General features: G+C 41.1%; 1 protein-coding gene across 1 annotated transcript in view; it reads left to right on the top strand.

Annotated features, from left to right (window-relative positions):
• Window positions 1-27,926, top strand: part of adgra1b (adhesion G protein-coupled receptor A1b) — a 195,817-nt gene that overhangs the window by 41,718 nt on the left and 126,173 nt on the right. Inside the window, exons 7-12 of the mRNA XM_029449473.1 lie at window positions 3,519-3,732; window positions 14,724-14,888; window positions 18,963-19,182; window positions 20,245-20,394; window positions 21,671-21,832; window positions 22,164-22,397. Coding sequence (XP_029305333.1) covers window positions 3,519-3,732; window positions 14,724-14,888; window positions 18,963-19,182; window positions 20,245-20,394; window positions 21,671-21,832; window positions 22,164-22,397 — 1,145 coding nt within the window. The remainder of the gene's footprint in view (window positions 1-3,518; window positions 3,733-14,723; window positions 14,889-18,962; window positions 19,183-20,244; window positions 20,395-21,670; window positions 21,833-22,163; window positions 22,398-27,926) is intronic.

Here is a 27,926-nt window from a genome sequence, read left to right as displayed (position 1 = left end):
TAATTAAATATGCAGTTATCGTCAGTATATCACAACAACCTTAAATACCATAAATAACTTTTACAAAACAAATCTTTATTTTTAGAGAACTTCAAAATTGTGACAGTTACCATAATAACAATAATGCTAACAGGTGCATAATTATGGAGCCTGGCATGTGACAGTGTGTGAATAATTATAGACTTTTATGATTACTTTTGATCAATAAAATTAATAGATTTAAAATGCTTTCCCAAATTGATGAATTGAATTAACATTTAAATGATGCAGCAGCAGGTGCTTGGATTGGCCTGACCCCACACATGATTCCTGCTGAAACAGCTGAACAATCAAAGCTCCTGTTGTGTCAGTTGGACAAAGTAATGTTAAACATTAAAGCGTGTAAATGTTAAAGCAGGAAACAGATGAAGATGAGTGTGATATGTGTATAAAGGTCAGATGGCGTATCATATGCGTACAATTAAGTAAATCAAATAACAAAAAGTACAAATCTAAAACAATTATTTTGCGATAACCTTTTTAAAATTCTTTCACCAAATCATAATTTAAAGACAGAACAGAGATATAGAATTGCATATTTGGCACATTTCAAATTAAATTGTCAGTCAAATGACCATTGTCTCGTTTAGCAGACACATTTTTGATGCGCGCCTGGGATCAGTGCTAACCGCTCAAAGAAAGAAATTGCATATCCTGCGGCTGCTTTACAATAAAAATGATTTAATGTGAAGCAGCAGCAGTCGGATGTTGATGTTGTATAAAACTTCACTGGATTACATGCATGCAGTATGAAGGCAGTTTGAATCCATAAATACTATCGAAATGGACTTTGATTTCATCAAACATTGAAGGATTAAAAAAATTAATTAGCTAATTGATTAAACACTGTGGAAGTCTATTATTATTGTGGTGGCATGCTTCTGGCTCCATTGAGAAAAAGTTAGCTGCATCCTAACAAAGCCCTGGATGAGGGCGCACCAATGTTTGTCCCACATCCGGAGCCACGCTGCTAATGTAGTCACACTTTAGCCTTTTTCAAATATGAGCTCTGGACGATATCCAGAGAATGAGGTCCGCACAATGTCCGGAGTTTCCCTTTCACACATAGACAGGAGATTGTCCGTGTCAGACATGTTCTCGCTTACTGGAAATACTGCGTTTGGTTTAGGCGAAATCAAACGCCTGGGTGCATAGTGCAGGACATGATGGAATCTATAAAACAATGAGGGGCTCTATTTACATGTGTGCTCAACCGGACATTAAGCTTTGTACTCGGGAGCTGGCAGGCTAAAGTCTGTTTAATGCCTTTCCAAATCATTTTGACGTTTGCATTCTCACAAGAAGCACCATTGAGTAATGTCTAGATAATTTCACGGATGCAGTGCATGTGTGACAGGGACTATACAGGCATACATATCAATACGCCTCTGTCGTCATATCTGTCTCTCTTCCTCTCCTTCTCCTACACCCTAACACACACACCCTTTCTCACACACACACTCTCACACACAACCAATAATTGCATTTTGCTCTGGCAGTGTCCAACGGGCGAAGGCAAGCAGCCACACTCTGATCCTTGGCTCAAAGCGTTGTTTCAACAGTATTAGCATCAGCCAAGTCAACAGTCAATGGCCCCCATGCTGCTTCTGCTGCGTGTTACTCGTAGGAGATAACAAAGCCTCAGCTTCTGTAGCTAAAGACTATCACAGAGTCTTAGCACTCTAACAGGGTCAGCTATAGTAATTAGATGTCATCATAGAAGATCCAGTATTGGTGACAGATTTATTTTAATGTTCCTCTAGAAAGCATGGCACTTTTGATGCACCAATGTTTATGAATGACTTATGTAGAAAATTGAGGTCACAGCTCTGTATGTGTTAATAGACGTGATTGTTCAGTGGGTTATGAATTACCATAAACAGTTGTGCTTACTACTCTTTTCTGCTCAAAGGAAATGTTTAGTCGTGGGCTGGAGACATTCAGCCACATCACCTGACATGGATCTTTCAGTATTTTGTATTTTTTTTTTTTTAAACCAAAGCATGGAGCAATAAATGACTTTATGGCCCATATATCGAATTGCCTGTCAGCAGCAACATCCACAATTGATTGGAATACAAGGGGAGGCAAAGAGTTTGCTTACGCTGCTCTTTAGAACATGTCCAAGGAAATGTCTTGTTTGAACGAACGTGCTCCAAAGGAATTCCCATGGTGGTACAGTGATCTAATACTGCATTTAAAAAAATCATGGCCAGTCTCTGTTCACTAAACCAGGCAATGCTGATACATCTCCACGTGTTCATTATGATCAGAGACGTTTCATTGTCGTATATGTTCTGTGTCTGAAGTAGGAAGTCAGGTCCAGAGGGATTTTCGCTAAAAAATCAAACCCTCTCCAATATTCTGGCACCGGACTAAACACTCCCCTGTCTTCTAATCTCATCCTTATCGTAGTTGTATTCTCTGGCAAAAAGGCTTGAGGATTTAGCCAGCTTCAAGGTACGTAATCCTATCACTGGTAGGCTTCCATTGTGAACATGTAAGGAGTCAAGGAGAGTCCTGGGGAGAGCTCATGGCTGTTCTTCTTTATCAGCAGCTGTTCATCTCGCACAGCAACAGCAGCAACACCTTGACCTTGAGAGTGTGTCTTGTATAATATTATTGGGGAATTGCACATGTATTTGTGTGTATAGGTGTGTGGGGTAAGAATGTGTTTATGGTCGTGTGTGCTGGATTGCTATGAGACATGTATTTAATTCTGCAATCAAAGATTTAACAACACTTGCAAGCATCAACTGTTTAATAGTGGATACAATTACATGGACACATTAGTTTATGGACTACTGTTTCGAAGCCTCGAATTTGGCATTTTGGCTGTCGCCATCTTATTTCTTTAGAACCGGACACGAGAGGATGTAGCTAAGTACAATTGAATGCTAAACAAGACATTTTAAGGTGACCTACATGTTACAATTAACTGTGTTTAGTGAAAAGAGCAGTGCAATGCTGTGGTAGCGATTTTTCAATCACAAAGTAACCACTCCTTAAAACCTACACTGCTCTATTGTCTATTTTAATCTAAATGGGACCATACATTAGAAAAGTAACATCATACTGTATTGAAGAAGTCTTGTAACTATCAATTGAGATCATAAACTCAATAGGAAAATGTTTACTGAGGTAATAAATCAAGTGAGAAGTAGAGCAATTTTCTTATAGTCTTTAATACAACTGGACATCCTTTTTTGCAACCAGTGAAGTCACCCCCTGCAAGCTATTACAGAGAATGCAGGTTTAAGGCACTTTTGCATTGGCTTCACTTTTCCTAACCGGAAGTTGCAACTTACTTGCAAGATACGCAAAATCCAACCCAACACCGATCCCCTAAAACTTCCATTCTGCCTCTATATTTTCCTCCCAAGGATGGAAGAATGACCTCTGTCTCTCTTCATCCTATGGAAGGGGGATGTAAGGTTTACAAGCTGACCTTCCTGTTTTCTCCTCTCCTTGTCTTCCAGATGGACCTCTGGAGATGCCCCTCTTCCAGCTCATTCCTTCCCAGAGACAACTGGTTTTCCACGGAGACCGTTTACCCCTGCAGTGCACCGCATCCTACCTGGACTCTTCGGTGGAGCTGCGGTGGCATCACAACCGGCGCATCGTGACTACGCAGGAGGACCGGGGCGTCTACGTGGAGGAAACCCTGCTTCACGACTGCTGCTTGCTCACCAGGTACACACAGAGGAGAGAGAGGAGGGGGAGGCGAGGAGGGAGGATGAATGGGGGGAATGTGAGCTGGGAGCTGAGTAGCTGTTAACCGGCCCGTTGAACTGACACATACATACACACTTCCAAGGATGTTTGTAAGTCCACCCATGCAGATAAAGTCAAAATACACATGCAATCATGTTACAAAGAGAACTAGAATGTAGAGGACAATGGTGCATTCACGTGCTCCTCGGATGGTCCTATTTCCCCAGTTGGAAAAGTCCTTCTTCCGACTTCGGTGTGTTCACAAGCTCGTAATACGGAAACAGCGTGGACACCAAAAGTAGATGTGTTGTATTTAATTGCTCAAAGTGTTTTCAAATGTTGATACCTGTTTACAAATTGTTTTTCCGAATTCAGTACACGTGAAGTTTTGCAATTGGGTATTCATTTTTCTGATTACTCCGATCAGCGAAACACAAAGGCCCTATCTCGCAAAGTAAACGAACGTGAAACATAATTTTTGTACCCGCCCAATGATTCGGATCCGCTCCAAAATGTATGAGGTTCTTCCTTGGCCTATGTTACACCCTTACAACAAGTTTCATCAAAATTGGTTCTGTAGATTTTGCGTAATCCTGCTAACAGACAGAGAAGCCAATACGAAAACAATCTCCTTGGCGGAGGTAAACATACACATGTAACATGCAAACAATGCAGATTACAGATGTTCATTCATTCAGCATACATGCTCGGGGGTCACACACAGACACAGTAACATATACACACAGAGACGTCCCTCTCTCTATCTCTCACTCACCCATATGAGCTGTGATTTACCTTTTGTTATTGGTGCCCTTGATAAGGATCTGAAAGGACAAGACAGAATTGGCTTGGCAGCGTGCCAACACCTCAGAGCAATCTGTGGCTCCTCTCTAGAGGTTGGCCGCCCAGCCGCTCCCCAAGCACCGGCGCAAGCTGATCACACTATAAGAGGAACAAATGCTGAATCATAATTGCGGTGATAAAGTAGACTAGCATCACTGGTTCTGCACAGTCTTTTGTTACAACACATTGCAGCAAGCCTCCATCCTCTTCCTGTCTTCATTTTCTTGGTGGTCTGCGGCGCGTTTGTGTGTGTATGTATAAATTATAGTAAATGCGTTTGACGTTACGCTGTTGCAACAGGGCTCAGATGCAGGAGCACATTGCTGTTGATTAGTTCAACTGCTGCCTGCTCTGAATCGGCCTCTCTAACATAAATATTGATGGAGTGCTGACAGAAATATGTATCCCTGTGTCAACAGGGCCAGCACGCCTCTTTGTTGTGTGTGTTATTTGGCAACAATAGTGCCAGCTTCATTTCCGCTCCATTTCTGGGACGGTATACCATTCCCCTAACTGCAAACGGCATCAAGTATCAATATTTTCTCTTTTTATTATGTACCAGCTCACTGTTTGACATCCTCAGTGAAATCACTGCTTTAAATGATTGGATTACAGGGCAGAGAGAGAATTCTTGGGGAGTTTTGTGTCCCAGCAGTGATGTTTCTTGGCATAGTTTTTTTTATCAATCGATGCAAGTCAATGCAATTCTTTGTCATTCACTACTCATTGCCTTCCATTATCAACAATGATGGCACCCTTTCAACCAAGTTCCATGACAATTGGGGCAGTAGTTTTTCTGTAATCCTGCAGACAAACAAAACAACCAACACACAAAACAACAAACAAACAAACAAATACAAACAACTTCCTTGTCGGAGGTAATAATATGTGAATATTCTTCTTCTTGTCTTATGTGAAAGTTGCTAAAACAAAAAAATGATGCAAGTTTAAGTAACATTTTAAAGGCATGATTTGTATTTGTAATGCAGTGTTTTTATGCTGCGTTATAGCAACTATTAATGAATGTATGTGTACAGAGTGTGGAATTTGAAAAGCACTTAGTATCACTGTATCACAAAGACACAGTGGCAAGGTGTGAAATCAAAACAAAGACTTCAACACACAGAACTATATGTTACTATAATCATTTAACATTAGACAGTAGACAATACAACTCATTAAGATCATACAACAATAGTTAGATTTAGGTTTGAAGTCACTGGCTTCATACTGAGAAACCTGTCAGAGAGGAGATGAATCCTTATGCCCCTCAATGTTGGCTGCGTCCTGACTGGTGTCGTCAGACTGTCCTGTTCTGCTTCTTCAGTCCCATCAGGACAAACTGTACAGTACTCAATCTCTCCCAAAACGAGTCCGTCCAAATTTTGACTCCAGATCAGTGTCCCCAATGGAACGTAATGAATTTCTCATTGCTCACATTCTGATTAGGCCCCGATTGCAATTCCCCACCACTCTGCTCTTGTATAATGCCATTTTTTCTGTTGTTCTTGGCACCTAAAATGTCTCCCTCCTGTAGAAAACCTGCAAGGAGCAGACATAATTTCTATAGCTGATGAGTGTGTAACAGAGCTCTGTCCAACAAAAACAATCTGCCGTGCCTGGGCTGAACTTCACCCCTCGCTCTGAGCTCTACCTTAAATTGCAGTGTTGAGTGAGACGTGTGGGGGGAAATTAAAGCCCTGCGATTTCACTGCTCCAGCACTCGTTAAGACAAAAAAACCAACTAATGTTTTGGCCTTTGACATGCCAGAGGCTGTCAATGCTCGTTTAGCCACAGTGGACAATATATCAGTCATTACAGCCCGTGTTGATGTCGTTCACCTTGGATAAACGTCCTCTGAGTCAGCCAGCCTCGCCCTGCGTGCCCCATCAGAGGGGAAAGACTGAATACACGGGATTTAGCGCATGGCTTAAAACCCTCGTCTGGATTTGTTGCACAGTGTTGCAGCAACACGAGCTGAGATGCCAAAGCCTCAGCGAAGTGACCTCTTTGAAGGTGAAACCAAAATGTTTTGCAACTATTTTCTCAGCTAAAGCTTTAGGCAGGCAAACAGCCAGTACAGACATACCAATCATCACATGATCTTACTGAAACAGGCTACTGTGATGACATACTGTATGTGTTCTATTTGTTTGTATTGTATTTTTGTCTCTTTCACTTTCACACTGTGCTGTGTCATTATAGCCTTTTATTTGCTGGCACAGGTGGGCCGATAAGCTGATCTGTTTACATTGCTCACAGTGAGCTGCAGAAGAAAACCCAGCCCCATGAGGCCTGATGGTTCTGCGATGTGGGCCAGACTCCTGCTGAGTAATGGTGTCAAGCCAAACTCCCAGTATTAGCTATGCTAGCGGCAGCAGTGGGACCAGCCTGTGATTCATGTTTCATTAATCAAACATTTTAGAGCCCTGTAGCAAGCTACAGCAGACACGTTGGATGTATCCTGCTTAATCCTCTCCATTTTTAATCAGGCTAATCTTGCACAAAATGAAGAACCTGGTTTGGAAATATTACTGAAGGCAAAGGAAAAAGGAAAAAAGTATATATCTGCCTCTTCCTCCGCATCTCTGCTGGTGATCTTGTTTGGAATGAGATATGGTATGTGAGAGATTGGGATGATATAATTAAATAAATATAAATACAGCACCATATACATGAATGAAAAAGAGGATTGTGTGTGGCTCAATAGTAGCAGTGCTGCAATGATGCAGTGCATGTAAAGAGTAAAACGTGCAGACATCAGGTAAGCAGATATGTGATATGAGTTTACAAGCGTTTGTGCATCAGTTGCTAAGGAGACCAAATTTGATTATGTCTACATATATATAATTTTACCTCTGGGTTCATCCCTTAACTGCTTGCCAGTTTAAGTCAATGAAGACAAATAAAAGCTCTTAGTTACATTGGATGAAGTTTAGCAAGGAAATGTAACAGTCTACGTAATACACGGTGCAGAGTTATAGATAGCGTTAAGTTAAGGAGTTAATTTGATATGGACGCTGCTCCAACGCGAATAGTATGTTCATTATATCTGAGTGAATTACAGTATGCCTCTATGTGCGTATGCCTGTGTGCATATTGAAGGTGCACCTGCATGTATGTGTACATGCAGAATGTATTACTCCTCTTGACATCGAAATGTCCCACATTGTGCATTTGTAATGCAGCGACCACACAAGCTGCGATAACTCACAACGTCTTGTGATCAGCGAGCTTGTATTAAAGTGTCCCAGCTTTTGACATTTGCTAAGTAGCAGGGACAGATTGAAAGTTTACAGTCTCTTAAGCAACATTATGTAAACAAATTGTTAAATATCAGCGTGTGAGCATACATGTTCCTAATGAGCCCTTGGGGAGCTGCTCCACAATGGTGCAGTGTTACTGTGGATGTAGGTCAGTGCTTTGTGCATGGCTTATGTGTGCCCCTGCCCTACTGCTTTTCACATACCGGAGCCACGTCTGCATGTGTTTATTACGGGAGGATTACCTGTTTTTGTAAACCGGACTGGCTGTTGGATGGTTTCCTCTGCTCTGCTTGTTTTGTTTGGGTGCAGCCGTATGCAGCAGGGACGTTTGGGATCCGGCTGCAGCAGAATTCGCCTTCAGTAGTGAAGTTTTCCTTTTGTGAGGCAGGTGGTGGGAGACAGGGAGGGAGCAGCAGAGTGAGAGGAGAGGTGGGAGAGGTTGGGTCTGTATGTGTGGGGTAGGGAGGGGGGGTATTTCCCTGTGTATTTTCAAGCATTCAGACAGTTTGGTTCATGTTCAGCAATGATGTAACTGTCCCCTATGCAGACTATTCATGGTAAGAGAGGACAAGTGTAGCAGCTCTGTCACACAGGCCTGCATGCATGTAACCACACAATTGCAAGTACACCCTTTAAGCACCAACCCCACCACCACCTTCAGCACCTGAATCAGTCATCATCCATAAACATTCAAATGAATCTGTTTTGTTTTATGTACTGTACAAGGACACCTACTGTTCCAGTCATTATTTATTATGGCAGCATTCTCCTAAAATATTAATAAATGACCAATAAGGTTTAATGTCACTTTAACAACAGTTTTTGAGTACAACATGTTCTGAGCAAGCCCATTTAATTTAACATTAAAATGAATATTAATGAACAATCCCAAAATGTATCTACACACCTGGGGAGCTTTGTGGACTTGAAAGGAAATCAGAGTTCATCAGCAAATGTGCCTTTTTAGAGCAACGTTAGAGTATATTGCTAATTGCCTACTTTCATTTGTTCTTGCTGGGGCTGGGGGCTATATCATTTAGTGGTGGGACGGATGAAGTTGCGGCTAATTCATAAATAAACAAGGTTATGTGTGGACATGTGGCATTTCAATGTCTGTGCCAACTACAAACACTTGTGATGATTCAAAAATACTACGAACAGTAAAAAAAGTGTTAAAAAGATGCAGAAATAGTCAACTTTTACAGATGAAAAAAATATAGAGTGACTCATACCAGTATCCCCCTCTGACAACGTTAACAGCACCAGAGGAGCTTACAGTACATTACTGAACTCACCCATGTGATTCCAGTTTATCGAATGTTACAATGAAAAAAGGGGGTGATATTGGACCAGATGTTCTGGAAAATTAGAAAATGCTAGTCAGACATCATTCTGTATGTCAAACATCAAACGATCATTCTTTGGTGGGGTTATAGCTCCACCCTCTATACCCACATATCTTTGGGTGAAAACAGATTTTCAGTAATCCTGATCTTCTCTCTTTGTTTTCAATCTATTGGAGTCTGCAGAAGAATGTCTTGAGTGCTCAAATCCCGCATTGCTAAATCAATAAACAAATTGGTAAATCTTTAAAGACATTTGTTACATGAACATTTGCCTTGGCCACAACAAAGAAACATTTGGCTCAACCTTGTGACCAGCAACATATAAAGAGGACGCCATACCAGTGAGTTACTTTACAGCACAAAAATATTATATTAATAAAATAATGCCATTAATTAAACAACTATGAGTATGGAGGCTCGGACCAACAAGAACAAAAGGACAGAAGAAGTCTGGGTCAGCTACACAAGGGACCATGGGACCCCTATACTATCAAAACTGCAACAACTGGACTACAAGGAACCAAAAAAAATTGCTCCAAGGTGATCAGACGTCTGCTTTGCCTGGGAGAGAGAGAGAGAGAGAGAGAGAGAGAGAGAGAGAGAGAGAGAGAGAGAGAGAGAGAGAGCTCCTTGTCCTCCCTTAAATATGGTGGCTAGGCCCCCGCAATCATCAGATCAGTAACACCTGAGAAAGGAGGGAGAAGAGCACAAGAAGGAGGGAGCGTGTAACAGACATACACTGGTATTTCCTACCAATGTCATTATCCTGTGTGACAATACAATGAGGGGTATTCTGTGAATTTCTGTGGTCCCCATGTCATACCAGTCCTTGAACATGAACATGACTCACATGTTTGCTCTCCACTTTACCTTACAATATGACATATATATCATCTGTTTGTAATTGGATTTCAGACACCTTATGTCCTTATTGTGTTTTGTTATATAATCGCTGCACTGCACAGACAGGCTGTTAGCTGGACTGAGCCCAGAGGGTTTACATTTAAAGCCCATCCACATTTTAAACTCAACTTGTGTCCTGTGGAAGAGGGTGGATGTTGTTTGAAACAGGGAGCTGGAGATAGAGACCAAGAGAAAGAGAGAGAGTGATGGAAAGAGTGTCGGATATTCTATGTAAGGCAGAATAAGCATGTGAAAGAGAGGTAGGAGTTAGGGAAATCATCACAGTAAGATCCTTATAGTATGTCTAAAGTTTGTAGGAATCTTAATGACAATACTTCAAAAAGGCTCCTGTCCAAACTATTAAATGACTTGTTCAAATCCCTCTAAACTAGCTAAACATGCCCAGAAGTGGTTTTTTTACAACCGCAAACATTCACATGTACACACACACACATACACACACACACACACACACGTGTTCTCTAGCCCGGAATGTCATCATCTCAGTCAAGCGTTCAAATCTGATTTAGGGCCTTTTAGAAAAGCAATCAGAAAAGAGAGCTTTAGTGGAACACAGAAGATGAAATCAGGACTTATTTTATTCATTTTCATAACTCGCCACCGAAAGTCATTGAAGCAAAGTCACAGGTCCGTTCGGGTACAGGGTATGTCAACAGCATTCTCTGATTTCCGTTTGTCTTCTCTCACAAAACAAACAGCAGCGGAGATGAGCTCCCCCCGAGCACAATGTGATTTCATTTGGACGTTTTCATACACACGTTATCTCTCTTTTCAAAATACCTGAGCTCATTTGTTTCTTTGGTACTGAGTGAAAGTGTTTGACTGACAGACTTCATAGGTTGTTTTTCATTTGTTGGCATCAGTATTTTGTATCATATATTGAACACATAATACACATTAATCATCACTAGAATTACCTTAATCAAAAGAGTAATCAGCGGTCCCCAACCTTTTTTATGCCAAGGACCGGTTTCATAAGTAAGACGGGGGTATAAATTCTTCACTAATAGTAAAAGGTTTCTTCTCTTAGCGACACGGTTAGTCACTAAGTATGACGCTCTCAGTGCACTCGCATGTGTTGATGTGGTGGCCATCAGTAATTCTTTATGTCCTTCTTGTTCATGTTTTTTTCTCTAAAACAACTCCAAGGGCTTGTCTTTTAATGCCGGGTGCCGGCGTTATGAAGTCTTCGTTGCGTCATTTGTGAGCCTGTATATTATGCAGAGCAGCGCATGTAGCGATAAACACGTATTGAGGTGTTTATCGCTACAGGTGGACTCCTGATGTTGTCTTTTAAATGTCTCCTCATTGGGTCTTTTCCCTTTTCCAAAAAAGCTCTTTGAAGACGTTTGTTTTCCTCTCATTGTTGCTTGTGAGTTTATTTTTTTTAAGTAAAGTATCACGTGACGAGCGTCTTGACATGTGTCAAGAGACACAGACTCACAGACAGATGTATCTGGTGATTTTTCAAAATAAAACCTTTCAAAATAAAATAGTTTTTTATTCAATCTTTCTGTGCGGCCCGGTACCAAATGACCCACGGTTGGGGATCACTGGCCTAGAACATGTAAAGGCTTTAAAATAGTTTGTTGTATTTCTGGAACTTTAGATATTTAGTAGTCCATTATTTAGGTGCCAAATGCATAGATTACAAAATGATTCATGAACTCAGTGATTTCTTAGCTAAATTAAATTATTTTGCTCACCCACTAAGTCTAGTTTGTGTCCATATCGTAACCCTCGATTTGCAAAGACTCTTGTGAGACTGGCTGCCCGACGACCGATCTTCAGCCTAACTATTCGAGATCAATGCATAACCTTAACCATCTCGTGAGAGTTTGGCGAATTGAGGGTTAACATTCATACTAGAGTCTAATGCTTGGGCCACACTGCATGCATGAGCAGTGCTTCTGCGTCACAGAACGTCTCCCTGGATCACTGGATGGCATTGTCACATATTAGCTCCAGCACTCTGGTCAATACACCAATCTCACCAAATTTGAGATAGATTGCTTTCCAATTTGGTTGAGACAATCATGGTCCCTGCAGGATGAAAGGTAATAACTTTTCATCTGGTGCCGTCATCAGTTCAATTATAATTTGTTTGATTTTCATTTTAAGTACATCCTCACAAAGCCCACACCTCTTACAGGGGAATTCACAAGGAATGCAATGTGGCCGATGATAGCCCCATGAATTACACATCACTTGCAACCGCTATCTGCCCCGCCTCAAGTCTGATTCACAAAAGATATTGCACTACAATGTTTTTCAGCTGAGTTCAATGTTCTCTTCATTGTGTCTGTTTGCAATTATCCTTTTGGCAAAGTATAAATGTTACCTTTGCGCCAAGAACATAGTAGGCAGAACAATGGCAGAGAGAAAAAGAGCTGCGAGCTACAGGTCCCAATTTACAAGGTGCAGAGGCCTTCACCAAAACTTCAGGCAAGGAATTTATACGTGACAGAGAGAAACCACATTTGGGATTAAATATCCCAGTCTGTCAGCAGACTATAAATATGCATCAGTTACCACCAACTATGTTTTGAGTCAGTCACTTTGTCTTCCCTTGAGGTGTGACTGGCTGTCGGTAGCTATGAGCCAATGACGGACAGTAATCAGTCACAGCCATCACACAGACGTGTGTGGGTAACATGACTGCAACAGTTTTACTTTCTGATGGCATTATAAAAAGTGATGCTGCATGAGATGTGACATAGAACTGTTTTACTGACTGAGCATTTTGTTTATATACAAACCAGTTCTACTTTCTAAAATGCTAATGGTAAATGTGACTTGCATGAAGCTTCAATGGATAAACAGACAGTTAACAATGGCAATGATGTTTATTTCTTTCTTTATTGTCTACTGTGAACAAAATAATTTCCTTATATAAATGAAAAAATATAAGCCAATAGCCTATATTTTTTGTATTTGAGTAAACTTAAATAATGAAACTTAAACATTCTAGGTTTCATTTTCATTATTATTCCGTTATCCATTCCTCTTATTGATCTGACACTTATCGATTTCTGATAAATAACAGGTTTATTAGTGCCATACCTTTTAGTATTTTTTGTATTTTTTATGTCCATGTTCTCAGACAAACTGAAACATGATACAGCATGTGTATGGTGGTACGTCGTTGCTCATGCGCAATTGTTGGAAAGCATCAAAAAGAGAAACCGACAGTCATGGAGGCATGTGATTCCAAGGGCTCAACAACAAGGAACCAGTTCTTAACCGGAACAGATTTTCGATTCCCATCCCTACTTGGTTGCATCACTTTGAAACTTGGGCCAAAACTGTTCATGCTATTCAAATACAATTAGCCTCAAGTTGGAAATTCTATATTTTTCTCTCAATGTTTCGGTAGATCTTGCCCTTCACTAAGGCTGAGGTCAAGGATCTTGGCCTTAAAAAGGTTGGTGACCCCTGGTGTTAGAGTGTTTGCCTGCCTTTCACCCAGTGCATGCTGGGACAGGCTCAGATCTAAAATAGTTGTACTAGTTATAAACATATTGAGACAGAAATGGGTGAAGGAGAGCGAGAGAGTGAGAGAGAGAGAGAGGCATTTCATTTTCTGAATTATATGTCTCTCACATCCTCTGAGAAATATTTTCTGGGATTACAGCTTCTCCACATCAGAGCCGCTCAGTCACTAATCATCTTTACTCTGAAAGATTGCAGTTTCTTGTCCAGCCTGTCACTTTGAATTTTGAATGTCAACTGTCGTGCTTTCCCGTTTATGAACCATTATTCCCTAAGTTGCATTATAAAACTTTATACGCTATTGTGTGGGTTTACTGTGACTTGTATGATGAACACACACAGCTTAATTAAATCTCAAAAAGGCATTATCTCTTTAAGTGCACACAAGGAAAAGTGTATATTTGACTACAACTGGATTGTATTTGGAAATTAACCAGTTGGCATTTCTCAAGGAGGCAGTATTTCCATGGTGATAATGCTCGTTGCTTAGCAATCTCCGCAGCTTTGATCCTTTTTCTTTCATAAGGAGTAAAATCCTCAAGATTAGTCGCCTTGGCAAATGGCCTGCATTGGCTCTTTGTCACTGTTTCACCATCCTTTGTTTAATCAGTCATTTTCCATTGAGATAGGAATCGCCGTGACAAAGTAGGAAAGATAAGCATGAGTAATGATCATCTTAAATCACGGCCAACATTTTAAGCCACTGCATACTCATACATGCACGAGGCTCTCTGAATGAATTTGTGAAGCACACACATGCACGCACTTTTTTGTGGTCCCATCCTGATGAGGAGCTTCCGCTGACTGCAGAATCCTTAAGATGTTGCCCTAAAGTCAACCCACCCCACTGTATGCCTAACTATAATCCTTAGCCTTATCCAAAAATAATCCAAACCACCCTAAATTCAAGTTCAAACACAAAGATAATCCTCAGTCTACATTTAACCCTAAACCCGAGACCTAGTCCTGATCATGCACCTTGTCATTTCAAGGACATTTGAATCTCATAAGAAGAAGTACACAAACACACACACCACTAAAGACACGTAATCCACACGCTCACACTCACAGTTTGATGCCTCTGTTCTCCTCCTACAGTGAGGTCATCCTCTCCAACATCGACGTGGGCATCGCTGGTATCTGGGAGTGCCTGGTGACCAGTTCCCGTGGCAACACTTCTCAGCAAATGGAGATAGTTGTTCTGGAGACGTCTGCACCGTACTGCCCCACTGACAGAGTCACCAACAACAAGGGAGACTTCAGGTGAGTCATTTCTCAGTGGTCACATATGGCCACTTGTCTATGTGGGTTCAACTACGTACACCAGGGGTGTCAAACACATTTTTAGTTCTGGGGCCACATGCAGCACAATTTGATCTCAAGTGGGCCGGACCAGTAAAATCACAGCATAATAACCTGTAAATAACGACATCTCCACATTTCAACAATATTATTAGTTTATCATTTAGACATGTGCATTACAACTCACTGAGCACAGTGTATCTACAAAGGCTTTTACTTATGATCAAAACAACTAATTTTTACACTTTGCAAAGTCATCCCGGATTGGACCCTCTGGCGAGCCGGTTTTGGCCCGCGGGCCGCATGTTTGGCACCCCTGACGTACACTATCATCAGCTCTGACATGGTGGAATAAGGAGGATTTAATGGTATAATATGTAACATTTCCGCATTGAAATGTTTAAAAAATGACTAGACCTATGTTATATATGTTGTTGAGTTGTGTACTTACATTATCACAAATGTTTCAAACTATTTTCAAACCAAGAAAAATCCGTAAATGTAATCAAGGTATCCCCTTTGTGCATGTGTCAGTGTTGTGGTTGTCTGCCAAAAGCAGGTGGTCTGTCATAAATGTACTTTTTATTCAGTTTCAAGCCACATTTTTATGATACTCTTTTTAGATCTTGGTTGATTTTAACTATATAGTTTAATCAGACGAAGGATTTTAGTCATCAACTTAAATTATCAGAGAAAGAAGTTGAGCAAAAGTTATCCCGTTGCCACTCCATCCTATGTCCGCCCTATCGCATCACAAAGACACTTTTATTTCAGTGTTTTTTATTGGTTTTACTAACCGGGTCAGTTTGTTTTTGAGAGAAGGAGACTGGATAATTCGGCTCGGGGTAAAAACCCTCTGACTGTCGGGAGCTTACGTTTTTAGAGAAACAAGCTGAGCAAAAATGTGGCCCCAACTTGCTGCCCCTCTGGGAGAACCTAACTGCAATGACGACAATGGTGGTGAAGACAACAACTCCCATGACTACTTCATGATAAAACCAACCTCCGTCTTTAGTTATGAAAAGATTGATACCACTATCATGTTTGTACAGTAAATACTTTATAAAGCTACCAGCAGCTTAGCACAAAGACTGGAAACAAGGGCAAACAGTAATCCTGGCTTTGTCTAAAGGGAACACAATTCTTAGTTTACATGAGTAGAAGGAAGCACTGCATGGTTCTGATGGCTGATCTCTTTAAGTACAAAACACTTCTCTATCTTCAGGTGAAATGATATCATACATTTATTATTTGAGTAAACAGACAATCTCGCTTATTTAGTCTGTACAGAAAAATTGTTAAACTGGTTTTATGAAGGTTTATGTGCCGGAAGCCAAATTAAACAAACACGATACAATGTGTTGATAAATGAGCCTTTGAGGTAGATTGAATGACCTTTATACAGAACAAGGCTAGCTGCTTCCCCCTGTTTCCAGTCTTTGTACTAAATTGTTAAGGCAGCTAGCAGTAGCTTCATGTCTGTATACGAACACGCTGTCATCAATCTGTTATCTAACTCTTGGAAAGAAAGCGAATAAGCCTTTTTCCTAACATGTCAAACTATTATTTTAAAAGCAAGGTTTTTCTTGCCTCAGGTAAAAAAAGAAAACTTAAAGATCATAAATAAACCATATCCTTGAATCTTAAGTGTAGTTTTCATTTACCAACTAGTCATGCGTAATTAGCGGTGATGAACTGTAATTGCTGGTTTTCAAAGCTGATACTGAGGTCTCAACCAAAATAAGGCAATAGTTTAACCTCACTATAATTTAAATCCACAGTCCCAATTACAGACTCAACTGTAGAAAAAATTAATACTGCAATCAGAGAGCCCACTCACTCTGCCAATATCTCTACATGTACACTGCAGTTGAGGTACTTCAGTCAGCTTCTTGCTGCTTTTTGTTTCACTTGACAAGAATCTGCCACACCTGGTCTGCCTCAAACCAGAGTCGGCTCATTAACCGTCAAAGAGCATAGCTGAGTACGTACAGTAGAGCCTGGACAGTTCATATATTTTAATAACAATTGGATATGTGATGTGAAAACTCCCACAAACATTATGGTCAATATAGTTTAGCTTTATAGCAAGACTATAAAAAAAGGAGAGCACTTGTTCCCGTGTCTCAGGTTTCTTATAAAAAAGAAGGAAAAAAACACACATCTTCCTCACCCTCCATCTATCCTCTTTTTTCCTGTCCTCCACTCCTTGTGACCACCTTGAAACCTTGTACACACACTCTCACATGCTCCACCTCTCCTCCGCCGTGGGTGTGCTGTTGTCGTGTACACTCCTTTGTCGCCGTTGTACTTTACAACCCACTGGAAGTGCAGCAAGCACAGAGGCTTTGTTTCTACTGGAGCATTGGAGTAATGGGCTGGAAAATGAGCCCCCTATTTTGTTAGGGGTGAAATTAATGCCATTTATTACTAAGTAGCTGCTGCTACAGCAACAACATGGATGAAGAGCGAGGGGAAAAAACGAGAATGGGGTGGGGAACAGCGGGATGACAGGTCTCTACCCTCAAAACAGATTACCTGCCTCCTGAGTGCAGTGCTCCTTTATTTTCATTTAGATAAAGTCAAAAGTGTTTCCCACATCATGCATTAGTTCGGCTTCTACAGTAGGACTTTTGCGATGCCTTAAAGAGAAAATCGCAAAACATCAGACGTATGTTTCTCCCCTGATTGTAGACAAATGTGAGAGCACAAACCGCTCTTTCCTAAGGCTGCAGAGGCACAGAAATAAGACCTTTAATCTACAAGAGCGCCAAGAAACAAAACCTGGAGTTCTATTATTATCTGGGAAATGGAGGCTAATGTAGTGGACTGTGAATGTTTGGCAGACTTTTTACACTCAAATGAGCTTTATTTTATTGAAACACTGACATGCATTACCTAGAAAATGAAAATGTCCATTTCCCCGTAAAATCACCCTGGCCCGTATTACAGGTTGGTCAGTAGAGCAGCTCCAGGACTTGGCTCTTGACGACATTATTGACATAGTCTCATTTCTTGCTTCAGAGGAGACTTCATTGAACTTTGCATGGCCATACGAACAACACTTGTAATTACTATTTTAGGCTGAATTTCCCCTTCAGGAAGGAACAGGCAGGAACAGGTTTCTTCTGCATGTATTCATCCTTCTCTGTTGTGTTCCATCTGTGGCAAATTAATATTGCACTTTCATATAGTTGTGGGACTTGAGAGAGACACATTAAATGATTAATGGTCAACATTGAACTTCAGAGGCTGAGATATCCTGACTTTTAGGACCTGGAGTATGGGTCTAGCTCCAAAACACTGAATCCTACATTTCTGGCTGTTAAGTTCCCATGTCTTTCCCCCTCTATGCCCCTATCTTGTTACAAAAGCTTTCTGTTAAAAAGAACTCATCTCCAAGGCATAACCAAACGACCACATAACAAATTGTCATAAAAATGACTATGAATATGAATCATTAAGTTACGCCCAAAGACTTTGCCTTTGAAAACCAAAATATAATGTGGACGTTTGTGCTGAATTTTAAGAAATTCCTCCAATTTGATCCCGAGGGATCACGAGAATGGGAAGGAAGTACAGGGCTGTAATTAAAAATAACCCCAATAAAGTCATCAGGGTATTTCTTTTCAGTATTAAGGTAACTCATTCAGAATACATGATACAACTGTTTTCACAGGAAGTAGTACTCCCCCTGACAAGGGAATTTATCTTGATTCGTAAAATTGGTGGTGTGCCCCTTTTTAAGTGCATTCTGTCTTCAAACAAAACATATTTTTTTGTTTCATGGTGCACAAAGTGGAAAGACAATAAAGTTGATTAATAAAGTCAGTAAATAAAGTTAATTAAGTCAAAAGTCAAGACAACACAATCAAGTATCAGAATCTGGCAGTACTCTGCAAAAATAATTAGAGCTAGCTGGAAATCAAATATGCAAATTAATAATTTCCTAAGTACAGGGAGTATGAAATTGCCATCTGGTGCAGTGAGTGAAGATTCCTAAACTCAACTCACTGCTGATATCTTGTGTGGCAGGTGGCCAAAGACTTTAGCGGGCATCCTTGCCTTCTTGCCCTGCGCTCCTGCCACCTTCGGCTCTGCCCACCACCCCTCTGGCAGCAGTCATCACCCCTCCAGCCAGAGGGAGAAGAAGGCGTGGCGGAGCTGTGACCGGGCTGGACATTGGGCTGAAGAGGACTACACTCAGTGCCCGTATGCCAGTGAAGTGACCCGCGTGCTGCATGAACTCACACAGGTATCAACACACACAACTTGCTCAGATTTTATTCCAACTGTTTTTCTCCCCATTGTCAATGAATCAGTTCCAGCATGTTGGCTTTTACATATTTGTCAACCTACTGAGACTAGGTGGTGGCCTTGTAGTCTAGTGGTACGGCTTCCAAATACAACACCAGTTGGTTGAGAGTTCAATACCAGGGCTGCCACCATTGTGCACCTGAGCAAGGTACTTAACCCTGAGTTGCTCCAGTAGTTAGTTCACTGTAAGTTACTCTGTATAAGAGTGTCTGCTCAATGACTTGCAATAAAAAAAACTTAAAAAAACTGGGGATGCACAATATGGATACCAATAAGATAACAGAAAGAAAAAGTCTTCAAATGTCTCCAGTAGGGGACATCAAAGAAATGTAATCTTGCAATCAAAACTGTGAAAAACCTCCACACCGACATGTTTAGATCTCTGGGTTCTTCTTCTTCTTCTTCTTCTTCTTCTTCTTCTTCTTCTTCTTCTTCTTCTTCTTCTTCTTCTTCTTCTTCTTCTTCTTCTTCTTCTTCTTCTTCTTCTTCTTCTCTGTGTTGATTGGTGGTTACGCTTGTTAAGTCGATGAAACCAATTTGACTTTATATTATCGGCCACTTCTTTATCGGCTATAATTTCATAATTGGAATAATACATAATAATATAAATTATTAAAATAATTCATCTACATCAATATATCGTGCATCCCTAACTCTTTTTGTTTGCCATATTTGATAACTTTCTATTCCTAGAATACAGAAACAAACATCTCCACTAGTTCTTCTGTAGCCTGCAGGTATTTTCAGATCTGTACGTGTAAGCCTTTATATACATAATACAAACTGACTGACAATGAGCTGTTTCATCCTACATTACACATGGGACTACTGTACCACATTAAAGTTCAAAACTACATGCATGGCATCAAATACATGACAGTGATGTATTATTTATTACATGTTGTCACAGCTATTTCTTGTGATTTCCCCGTTGAATTGTTCCGATGGACTTTGTTATCATCCTCTCTGAATATTGCTGTATGTTTGCATTTGATTCCAGATAACTATAAATACTACCAACGCTCAGCCTTTAGGCCAGCAGTTAGTGGCCTTCACCAGCAAGGCGGCTCTCTTCACTGACGTCATGGATGTCATCTTTGTCACACACCTGGTGGAGAGACTGACGAGGCTGGTGGAGAAACGTAAAGATGTAAGAGTGAATGCACGGAGACACGCCACAGCCAGTTTACTTCATGACGTGGCAATGACAATAAAAAATAAAAAAACTGTTTCCTTTGAAGCACAGCTTTTCAAAATCTGACACTGTAATTTAAGGGGATCTGCTGCTCATATTGTTAGCTGCTACTCCTGACAGTACTCATGTACGTGCTCTTTCACATTTATTTGATAGCAATGATTTGTCGCTGCTTAGGTTTATGAGCAAAACTGTTGACTAGCTCATCTAGATGTAACAACGGCTTCTCAAGAGTCCTAACTAACCCTTCACTTAACCTCTCCCCACTTGGTAACTGTTGCTAGGCCTGTCAATATCAATGTCAACGATATCAGCGAGAGATATTCCAAAGGAAATAATAGCAGATTTCTGAAATAATAGTTCTTCAATATGCAGCCCACTGAAAGCTTGACAGGCCTCCAGCGCCTAGTAACGGTTGTTAACGTAGGATTGGACAGTGGCCATTCTAGGGAGGGGCTTAGCGAAAGGTCAATTGACCAAAAAAAAAGGAACGCTTTAGTGGTTTTCAGCTAGAGACATCAGGATCTGCTTAAAAAGACATGGCAGCACGCTGTCTTCTGGCTTCAATCCTTCAATCGATTCCAGACAGATTAACTTTTCACCTCATGCGCTTTCCTCTTGCCTATGGCGTCTTTGGACCTGAATGGCAATGATGGTTATGAAGATGCATCTGTTTTTGAACAAGCTGTGTTTTACCTTAAGTGAACTTCTCTTCTGTCTGTGGCCAGAGGCAATCGGAGGGCTTTACGTCACACTGAAGGTCAGGTTGTGCGAAGGAAAGGGTGTTGAGCTTAGTCAGTGAAAATAATCAATATTAGCTCTCGCTTGTCCAATTACTCATCATAGGTCACTCGGGAGGAGATATTATTAGGAGATACTTAAAGTTGTATCATTCCTAAGACAATGCTGATGAGACCCCCCTCATTCATCCAATAAAGAACAGTCAAATGAAGCAATAATGAAAAGTACAGTAAGTAAATAACGAACTGCCATCCCAAGGAAGCAATTATGCCCCAATGGAGCTGCTAATCTAAATTAAATCTCCCAATAATGAATGAAGCCACCATTGCCTCCCTCACAATTCTGTCTGGAGATCATAATTGTTGCGGATATGATTGATGTGCATGATGAGTCTGCATCGTCGTGTGAGTGTGTGTGGACTTTGTACGAACAATTTGTGTAGCTATGTACATGCTTCAATTTGTATACATGTCTGCTTGTGGTTCTTCAGCTGGGCGACTACATATCAGACATAGCCAGTAATATGATGCTTGTGGAGGAGCATATCCTGTGGATGGCGCAGAATGAGGCCAGAGCGTGCACCCGCATCGTCCAGTGTGTGGAGCGCATCGCTGACCTGGCGCTGACCGGAGACAATCAGGTCATTTCTAAGGTATGGCTGGACATTGAAACAGTAACACCCACATTCACGGCCACACAGTCAGGGCAAAGGTTGATTATCTGACAAAATGTCCCATAGCTTGACTTTTTTTTTAATGCAGCCTAGAATAATAAGAAGTTAATTTGGCTCGAGCAGATAGCTAGAAGAAGGCAAGAGAAAGAGAAATTGCTTCCTTTGTTTCTTCTCGCTTCTGTCTATTTTTTCCCTCTCTGCTGTCACTTGAGATAAAAGCATACACTTAATGACTAATATTAAAATATTTTCCGACACCCTCCAACCCTTCCCCCCCTCTCTATCCAACTCCTAATTCTTGGCCTCCAAGGTATCTGCTAACATAGCTCTGGAGGCCTTTCTGATCCGGCCGTCTAACTTCCTCGGTCTGTCCTGTACGGCACTTCAGCGCCCCCCCTCATCTGCCACATCGCCCCTCCCTGACAGCCACTCCCACACTGACAAGGACAAGAGCAGAGAGCGTGATGCCGCGGGGGAATCGTTGCTCAACTTCAAATGCCACACTGTCAACAACAGCGGCTCACCGGCCCGTCAGCTCAGCAAGGTAAGGCACAAGTTAATAAATGGTGTGAAACTTTCTTAAAATATGCTCCTCAGTTCTTTCGCTCGGCTCTGTTGGCAAAATCCAACGAATCCAGCCTGAGGTCAGAAAGCATCGTTCTTCGACAGCTTCTTTCTCTCACTCCCAGCGGGATTGTTTTTAAAGACCACACATTTTTGTATTTTTTAAGTCTTTTTTCAAATGCAGGAGTGAGAGAAGAAGGAGAGAAATGTTCTAAAAGAGGGGAAAGAAATAAACAAAATATGAGAATGAGAGAACAGCTTGTACAGCAGCTCGTGGGCACAATAAAATGAATTCTCCCACACCACACAGTTGAAGCACAAGGGAAGGATTACCACCTGCCCTTAAGTCTGTTGTTGCCTATTCGTCTCGGCGAGATGACACCTAGTTTGGTGTTGTTGGCACACCATAGATCAGCTGGTGATAGGTTGGGTGGTAGTGGGGGTTCAGCCTGCAAATAGGACGGTAATTTGGGAGTCAGTGAATGCGGGCCACTCCCCTGTGATGAATAAGATGGCCTTGCATCACTGTCACTTTAAATCAGCTACCGCCCTGCCATGACTCCGGTTTGTGGCCGTCCCAAATGACAAATACCACGTAGACAGACGACGGGCACTCTGCATCTGCAGACGGCAGGCAAAACATTCAGCTCCCCTGGCACTGAAGTGGCATAGTTCTGCAATATTTTAACAGTTTGCACCCTCTAGCTATTCCCACCGCCGATAAATACATCAGTGTGCATGTTGAATGTACCCTGTCTGTCCATGTCAGTGTGCATCAGCGGGAGAAAGTGTATGGGTGCGTGTTTGTCTTTCAGTCTGTATGCTTATTTCATTTCACTCATCTTCTTCTCTGGCGAGACAGTGTCAGGTCTCTGCAGTTTAGTCAGCAATTACAGCACGTAGTTCTAGCTTCAGGCTGTGTGTAGAATGCGTGCATGCATGTATGTATGTATGTTTGAGTTTCTGGAAGATGAGGTAAGTCAGCTGTGTCATGGAGAGGACAATACTGAAGTTCTTTAGGCCTCTTCACAAATATGCTCAAAATCACCATTTGATGGTTTCCAGATGGACTTTGTCAAAATATGAGACAAATGTGGAGAAAACATGTTTCTTGGTTAGCACTGAAAACACGACTTCTTGCCTGCGCTTCGTAGGTTTGACAGGTTTTCTCTACACTCTTGAGTTGAATCCAGAATAAATCAGTTGATTTCTCTGTGCTAAAGCTTGGTTGTTGGGCATAACCCCAAGCCATGGCACTATGTGTCCTTGAGAAGCAGACTTGAACATGAAACTCCCAGGATGCTGGATTTGGCTTTTCACAAACTGTAAATATGAGAGGATGTGGTGACATGTGGTGCACTCCAAAGCTTCTAATCATCGCCTAATCTCAAGGAAGGGTCTTCCTCCTAAAGCAGCTTGGAAAAGATTCCTATTTCAGAAAGAAATCTCTTTGTGCTTGTAGATTATATTTGTTGGTGTTAATCATGAAATATGTGGTATTTTATACAGTAGTACATTGTTTGCAATTATCAATTATAACGTTTTATATTAATAATATAATAATAATAATAATAATAATAATTATTATTATTATTATTATTATTATTATTATAATACATAATATATTGTTCTACAAATTATCATATTTAATTCAAGAAATTGAGTTGTTTACTTCTTAATTCTGATAAAATGTGTATGGGATGTGTCAAAAGTCTTGTGCTGATTTAACCACGACCAATGTAATAATCAATCCTGTTGTCATTTAGCTAAATTGCAAATATGTATGGCAATGTAAAACAGGAGCGATAGATAAAGAAGACTACCCTCGTACACCTACGTTTCCTTATTCATTAGTTTGTGTGATATCTTACGAAAAGTTATTCCTCATTTTCCGCGTTCACCTACAAATGTCCAGCAACACGTGTCAATTTACATTCATTACACCCGTACAGTCTTTTCAAAATGAACTTCCATCTTCACAGGACACAAATTGGTTAGGTTTAGGAAACACAACTACTTGGTTAGGTGGTTTGCGTTAAAACTACCCAAGTAATTAATTACAGAAGTTGCATTACAAATAAATCAACGCTGGTTTCACACAGGTGACAAAGTGCGGTCTCCTGAGTGAAAGTCCTGTGTTTTTGAACTCACCCATCCACCCCGCCCTTGTCCCTATGCTGACTTTGTCGCTGTTTATACTGCGTGGTTCATGGTTACATGGATTGCATGCAAATTGATTTTGTGGGATGTGTACAAATTACAGTGCATTACTGTGCACTACAGGGTATTAAAAAAAACCCTGTTAAACATGTATCTACTGCAGCATACGTCAAGTCAAAGTATAAACTGGTGTCAGTTTGCTTGTCCCCACTTGCCCCCGGCTCATGACATTGTGCGTAATAATCCAGCTTGTCGTTTGGATAGAGTTTAGCTCTAAACTCATTGGCTTTTGCTTTACTGCATCACATGACATTCTCGCCCATACTTGTCTCTCGTACTTGTATTCACCTCCTTTAAATTTGACTTTGCATGCATTGATGCTGCTTGTAATTACTTTTTTTCTCTAAGGGAAGTAAGACGAATGCCTGTGTGTTTGCAGTTCTTGTAGAAAGAAAGCAAATTTGCAGTATTAGAGGTTTTCCGTCATGTAATACAAGATATGAAGATGCACTGTGTAATTGCCTCTCCAGACAATCACTCATATCCTAAATGCATCACCTGTTTTACAAAGCCGTGGGATTGTGTATACCTTACTGACTCACAGTAAGACTGTGATGGGGATTATTACCCTGTCACTGGCTAGCTGGCAGGGAGAAATCATAATAATAGCTGAACATTAGAGGCTAAATCCATAATGCATCTCCATTAAGTGAATCTTGATTTAACAAGGCACATTGACTAATAACATCACATAAATGAAGTACCCGATTCAAAGCAGGTCACAACTGCTTGTAGGTGGCAAGAGGATTACACACATGAATATTGCTCAAGTATGACTAAGACAATACACATTTCAGCATATTAACCTAAGAGGACGATACTTTAAAGGGATATTATTGCAGAATCATTCTGCACAGAAGACCACAATTGAAAGAGATATCATCGGAATTAATCTCAGTATCCACTGTCTGTGCTTAGATTTGGCAAATGTTCACCATTTTTGCAATTATTTCTGGGGGTCCATCCACTCTTGCTGTTAAAGACTTGATATATTTGTGTAGTTTTTAGAAGAAAATAATCTCTTGAAAGGTCAGTTTTTGAGCGGGAGATGAAGAAGTGTATAATACTATTTCTGCTTCATTTAGCATGCAGAATGAACACAGCTTGTCCTCCCCAGACGATTCACACTCTCACACCTACAAGCTGCCCAGTTTCCACATCTCCTGTTCGTCTGGAACAGTTGTGGGGTGAAGAGCGACGCCCTGCTCGAGAGCACTTTAATGGTAATTGTTGAGGGACACGAAAGTGACTTGAACAGCCTATAAAAGGGCTCTAATCTGTTCGAGGTATCACATCCCTGCAACAATATCTTTCTATTCCTCCCCCTCTCTCTCTACCTTTCACAGGGCATGTGGGAAAGCCAATTACTGATAATCTGGGAAAATCTCTTAGGCTGAATACTTAAGCACATGCTGTGGCAGCCAGTCTCACACACAAACACACAGAGGAGCAAACTCACAAAGAATCCACATCCAGTTCACTTTGTGTTTTTTCAGTTTTGATACAACTAAATAAATGTGACAAATCATGAAATTACTTTACATGTAATATTACCCCCACTTTTTTTATATGCTTTTATATATACAGTATATCTCAAAAGTGAGTACACCCTTTAGATTTTTGCAAATATTCTGTTATATCCTTTCAGGGGATAACATTATCCTACTGAAACTTTGATATAACTTAAAGTAGTCAGTGTGCTGCTTGAATAACAGTATAGATTTATTGTCCTTTGAAAATTACTCAGTACACAGCTGTTAATGTCTAAACAGCTGGCAACAAAAGTGAGTACACCCCATAGTGAACATGTCTAAATTGTGCCCAAAGTGTCAATATTTTGTGTGACCACCATTGTTATCTAGCACTGCTTTAACCCTCCTGGGCATGGAATTCACCAGAGCTGCACAGGTTGCTTCTGGAATCTTCTTCCACTCCTCCACGACGACATCACGGAGCGCACGGATGTTGGACACCTTGCACTCCTCCACCTTCCTCTTGAGGATGCCCCACATGTGCTCAATTGGGTTTAGGTCTGGAGACATACTTGGCCAGTCCATCACCTTAACCTTCAGCTTCTTCAGCAAGGCCGTTGTCATCTTGGAGGTGTGTTTAGGGTCATTATCATGTTGGAAAACTGCCCTACGGCCCAGTTTCCGAAGAGAGGGGATCATGCTCTGCTGCAGGATGTCACAGTATATATTGGAATTCATGTGTCCCTCAATGAAATGCAGCTCCCCAGTGCCGGCAGCACTCATGCAGCCCCAGACCATGATGCTGCCACCACCATGCTTGACTGTAGGCAAAACACATTTGTCTTGGTACTCCTCACCAGGGTGCCGCCACACACGCCGGACACCATCTGACCCAAACAGGTTTATTTTGGTCTCATCAGACCACAGGACATGGTTCCAGTAACTCATGTTCTTGGATTCATTGTCTTCAGCAAACTGTTTGCGGGCTTTCTTATGCATCGGTTTCAGAAGGGGCTTCTGTCTGGGGCGACGGCCATACAAACCGATTTGATGCAGTGTGCGGCGTATGGTCTGGGCACTGACAGGCTGACATCCCACTTCTGCAACCTCTGCAGCAATGCTGGAAGCACTCGCACGTCTATTTTTGGAAACCAACCTCTGGATATGACGCTGAGCACGTGGACTCAACTTCTTTGGTCGACCCTGGCGAGGCCTGTTCCGAGTGGAACCTGTCCTGGAAAACCGCTGTATGATCTTAGCCACTGTGCTGCAACTCATTTTCATGGTGTTGGCAATCTTCTTATAGCCAAGGCCATCTTTGTGAAGCGCAATAATCCTTTTTTTCAGCCGCTCAGAGAGTTCCTTGCCATGAGGTGCCATGTTGTCCAGCATTCAGAGAGAATTGTGCCCAAAACACCAAATTTAACAGCCCTGCTTATCATTTACACCTGAATCCTTGTAACACTAACGAGTCACATGACACCAGGGCGGGAAAACAACATCATTGGGCACAATTAGGACATGTTCACTATGGGGTGTACTCACTTTTGTTGCCAGCTGTTTAGACATTAACAGCTGTGTACTGAGTAATTTTCAAAGGACAATAAATCTATACTGTTATTCAAGCAGCACACTGACTACTTTAAGTTATATCAAAGTTTCAGTAGGATAATGTTATCCCCTGAAAGGATATAACAGAATATTTGCAAAAATCTAAAGGGTGTACTCACTTTTGAGATATACTGTATATATATCGTTTTTATTTCAATATTGAATTTAGCAATGTCTGTTAAAAGCGCTGTTAGTAGTCATTTTTT

The sequence above is a fragment of the Cottoperca gobio genome, chromosome 15, assembly GCF_900634415.1.
Source record: "Cottoperca gobio chromosome 15, fCotGob3.1, whole genome shotgun sequence".
In the NCBI taxonomy this organism is placed as follows: Eukaryota; Metazoa; Chordata; class Actinopteri; order Perciformes; family Bovichtidae; genus Cottoperca; species Cottoperca gobio.
The sequence above is the reverse complement of the archived record's forward strand: the minus strand, read 5'-3'. Positions and strand labels throughout refer to the sequence as shown.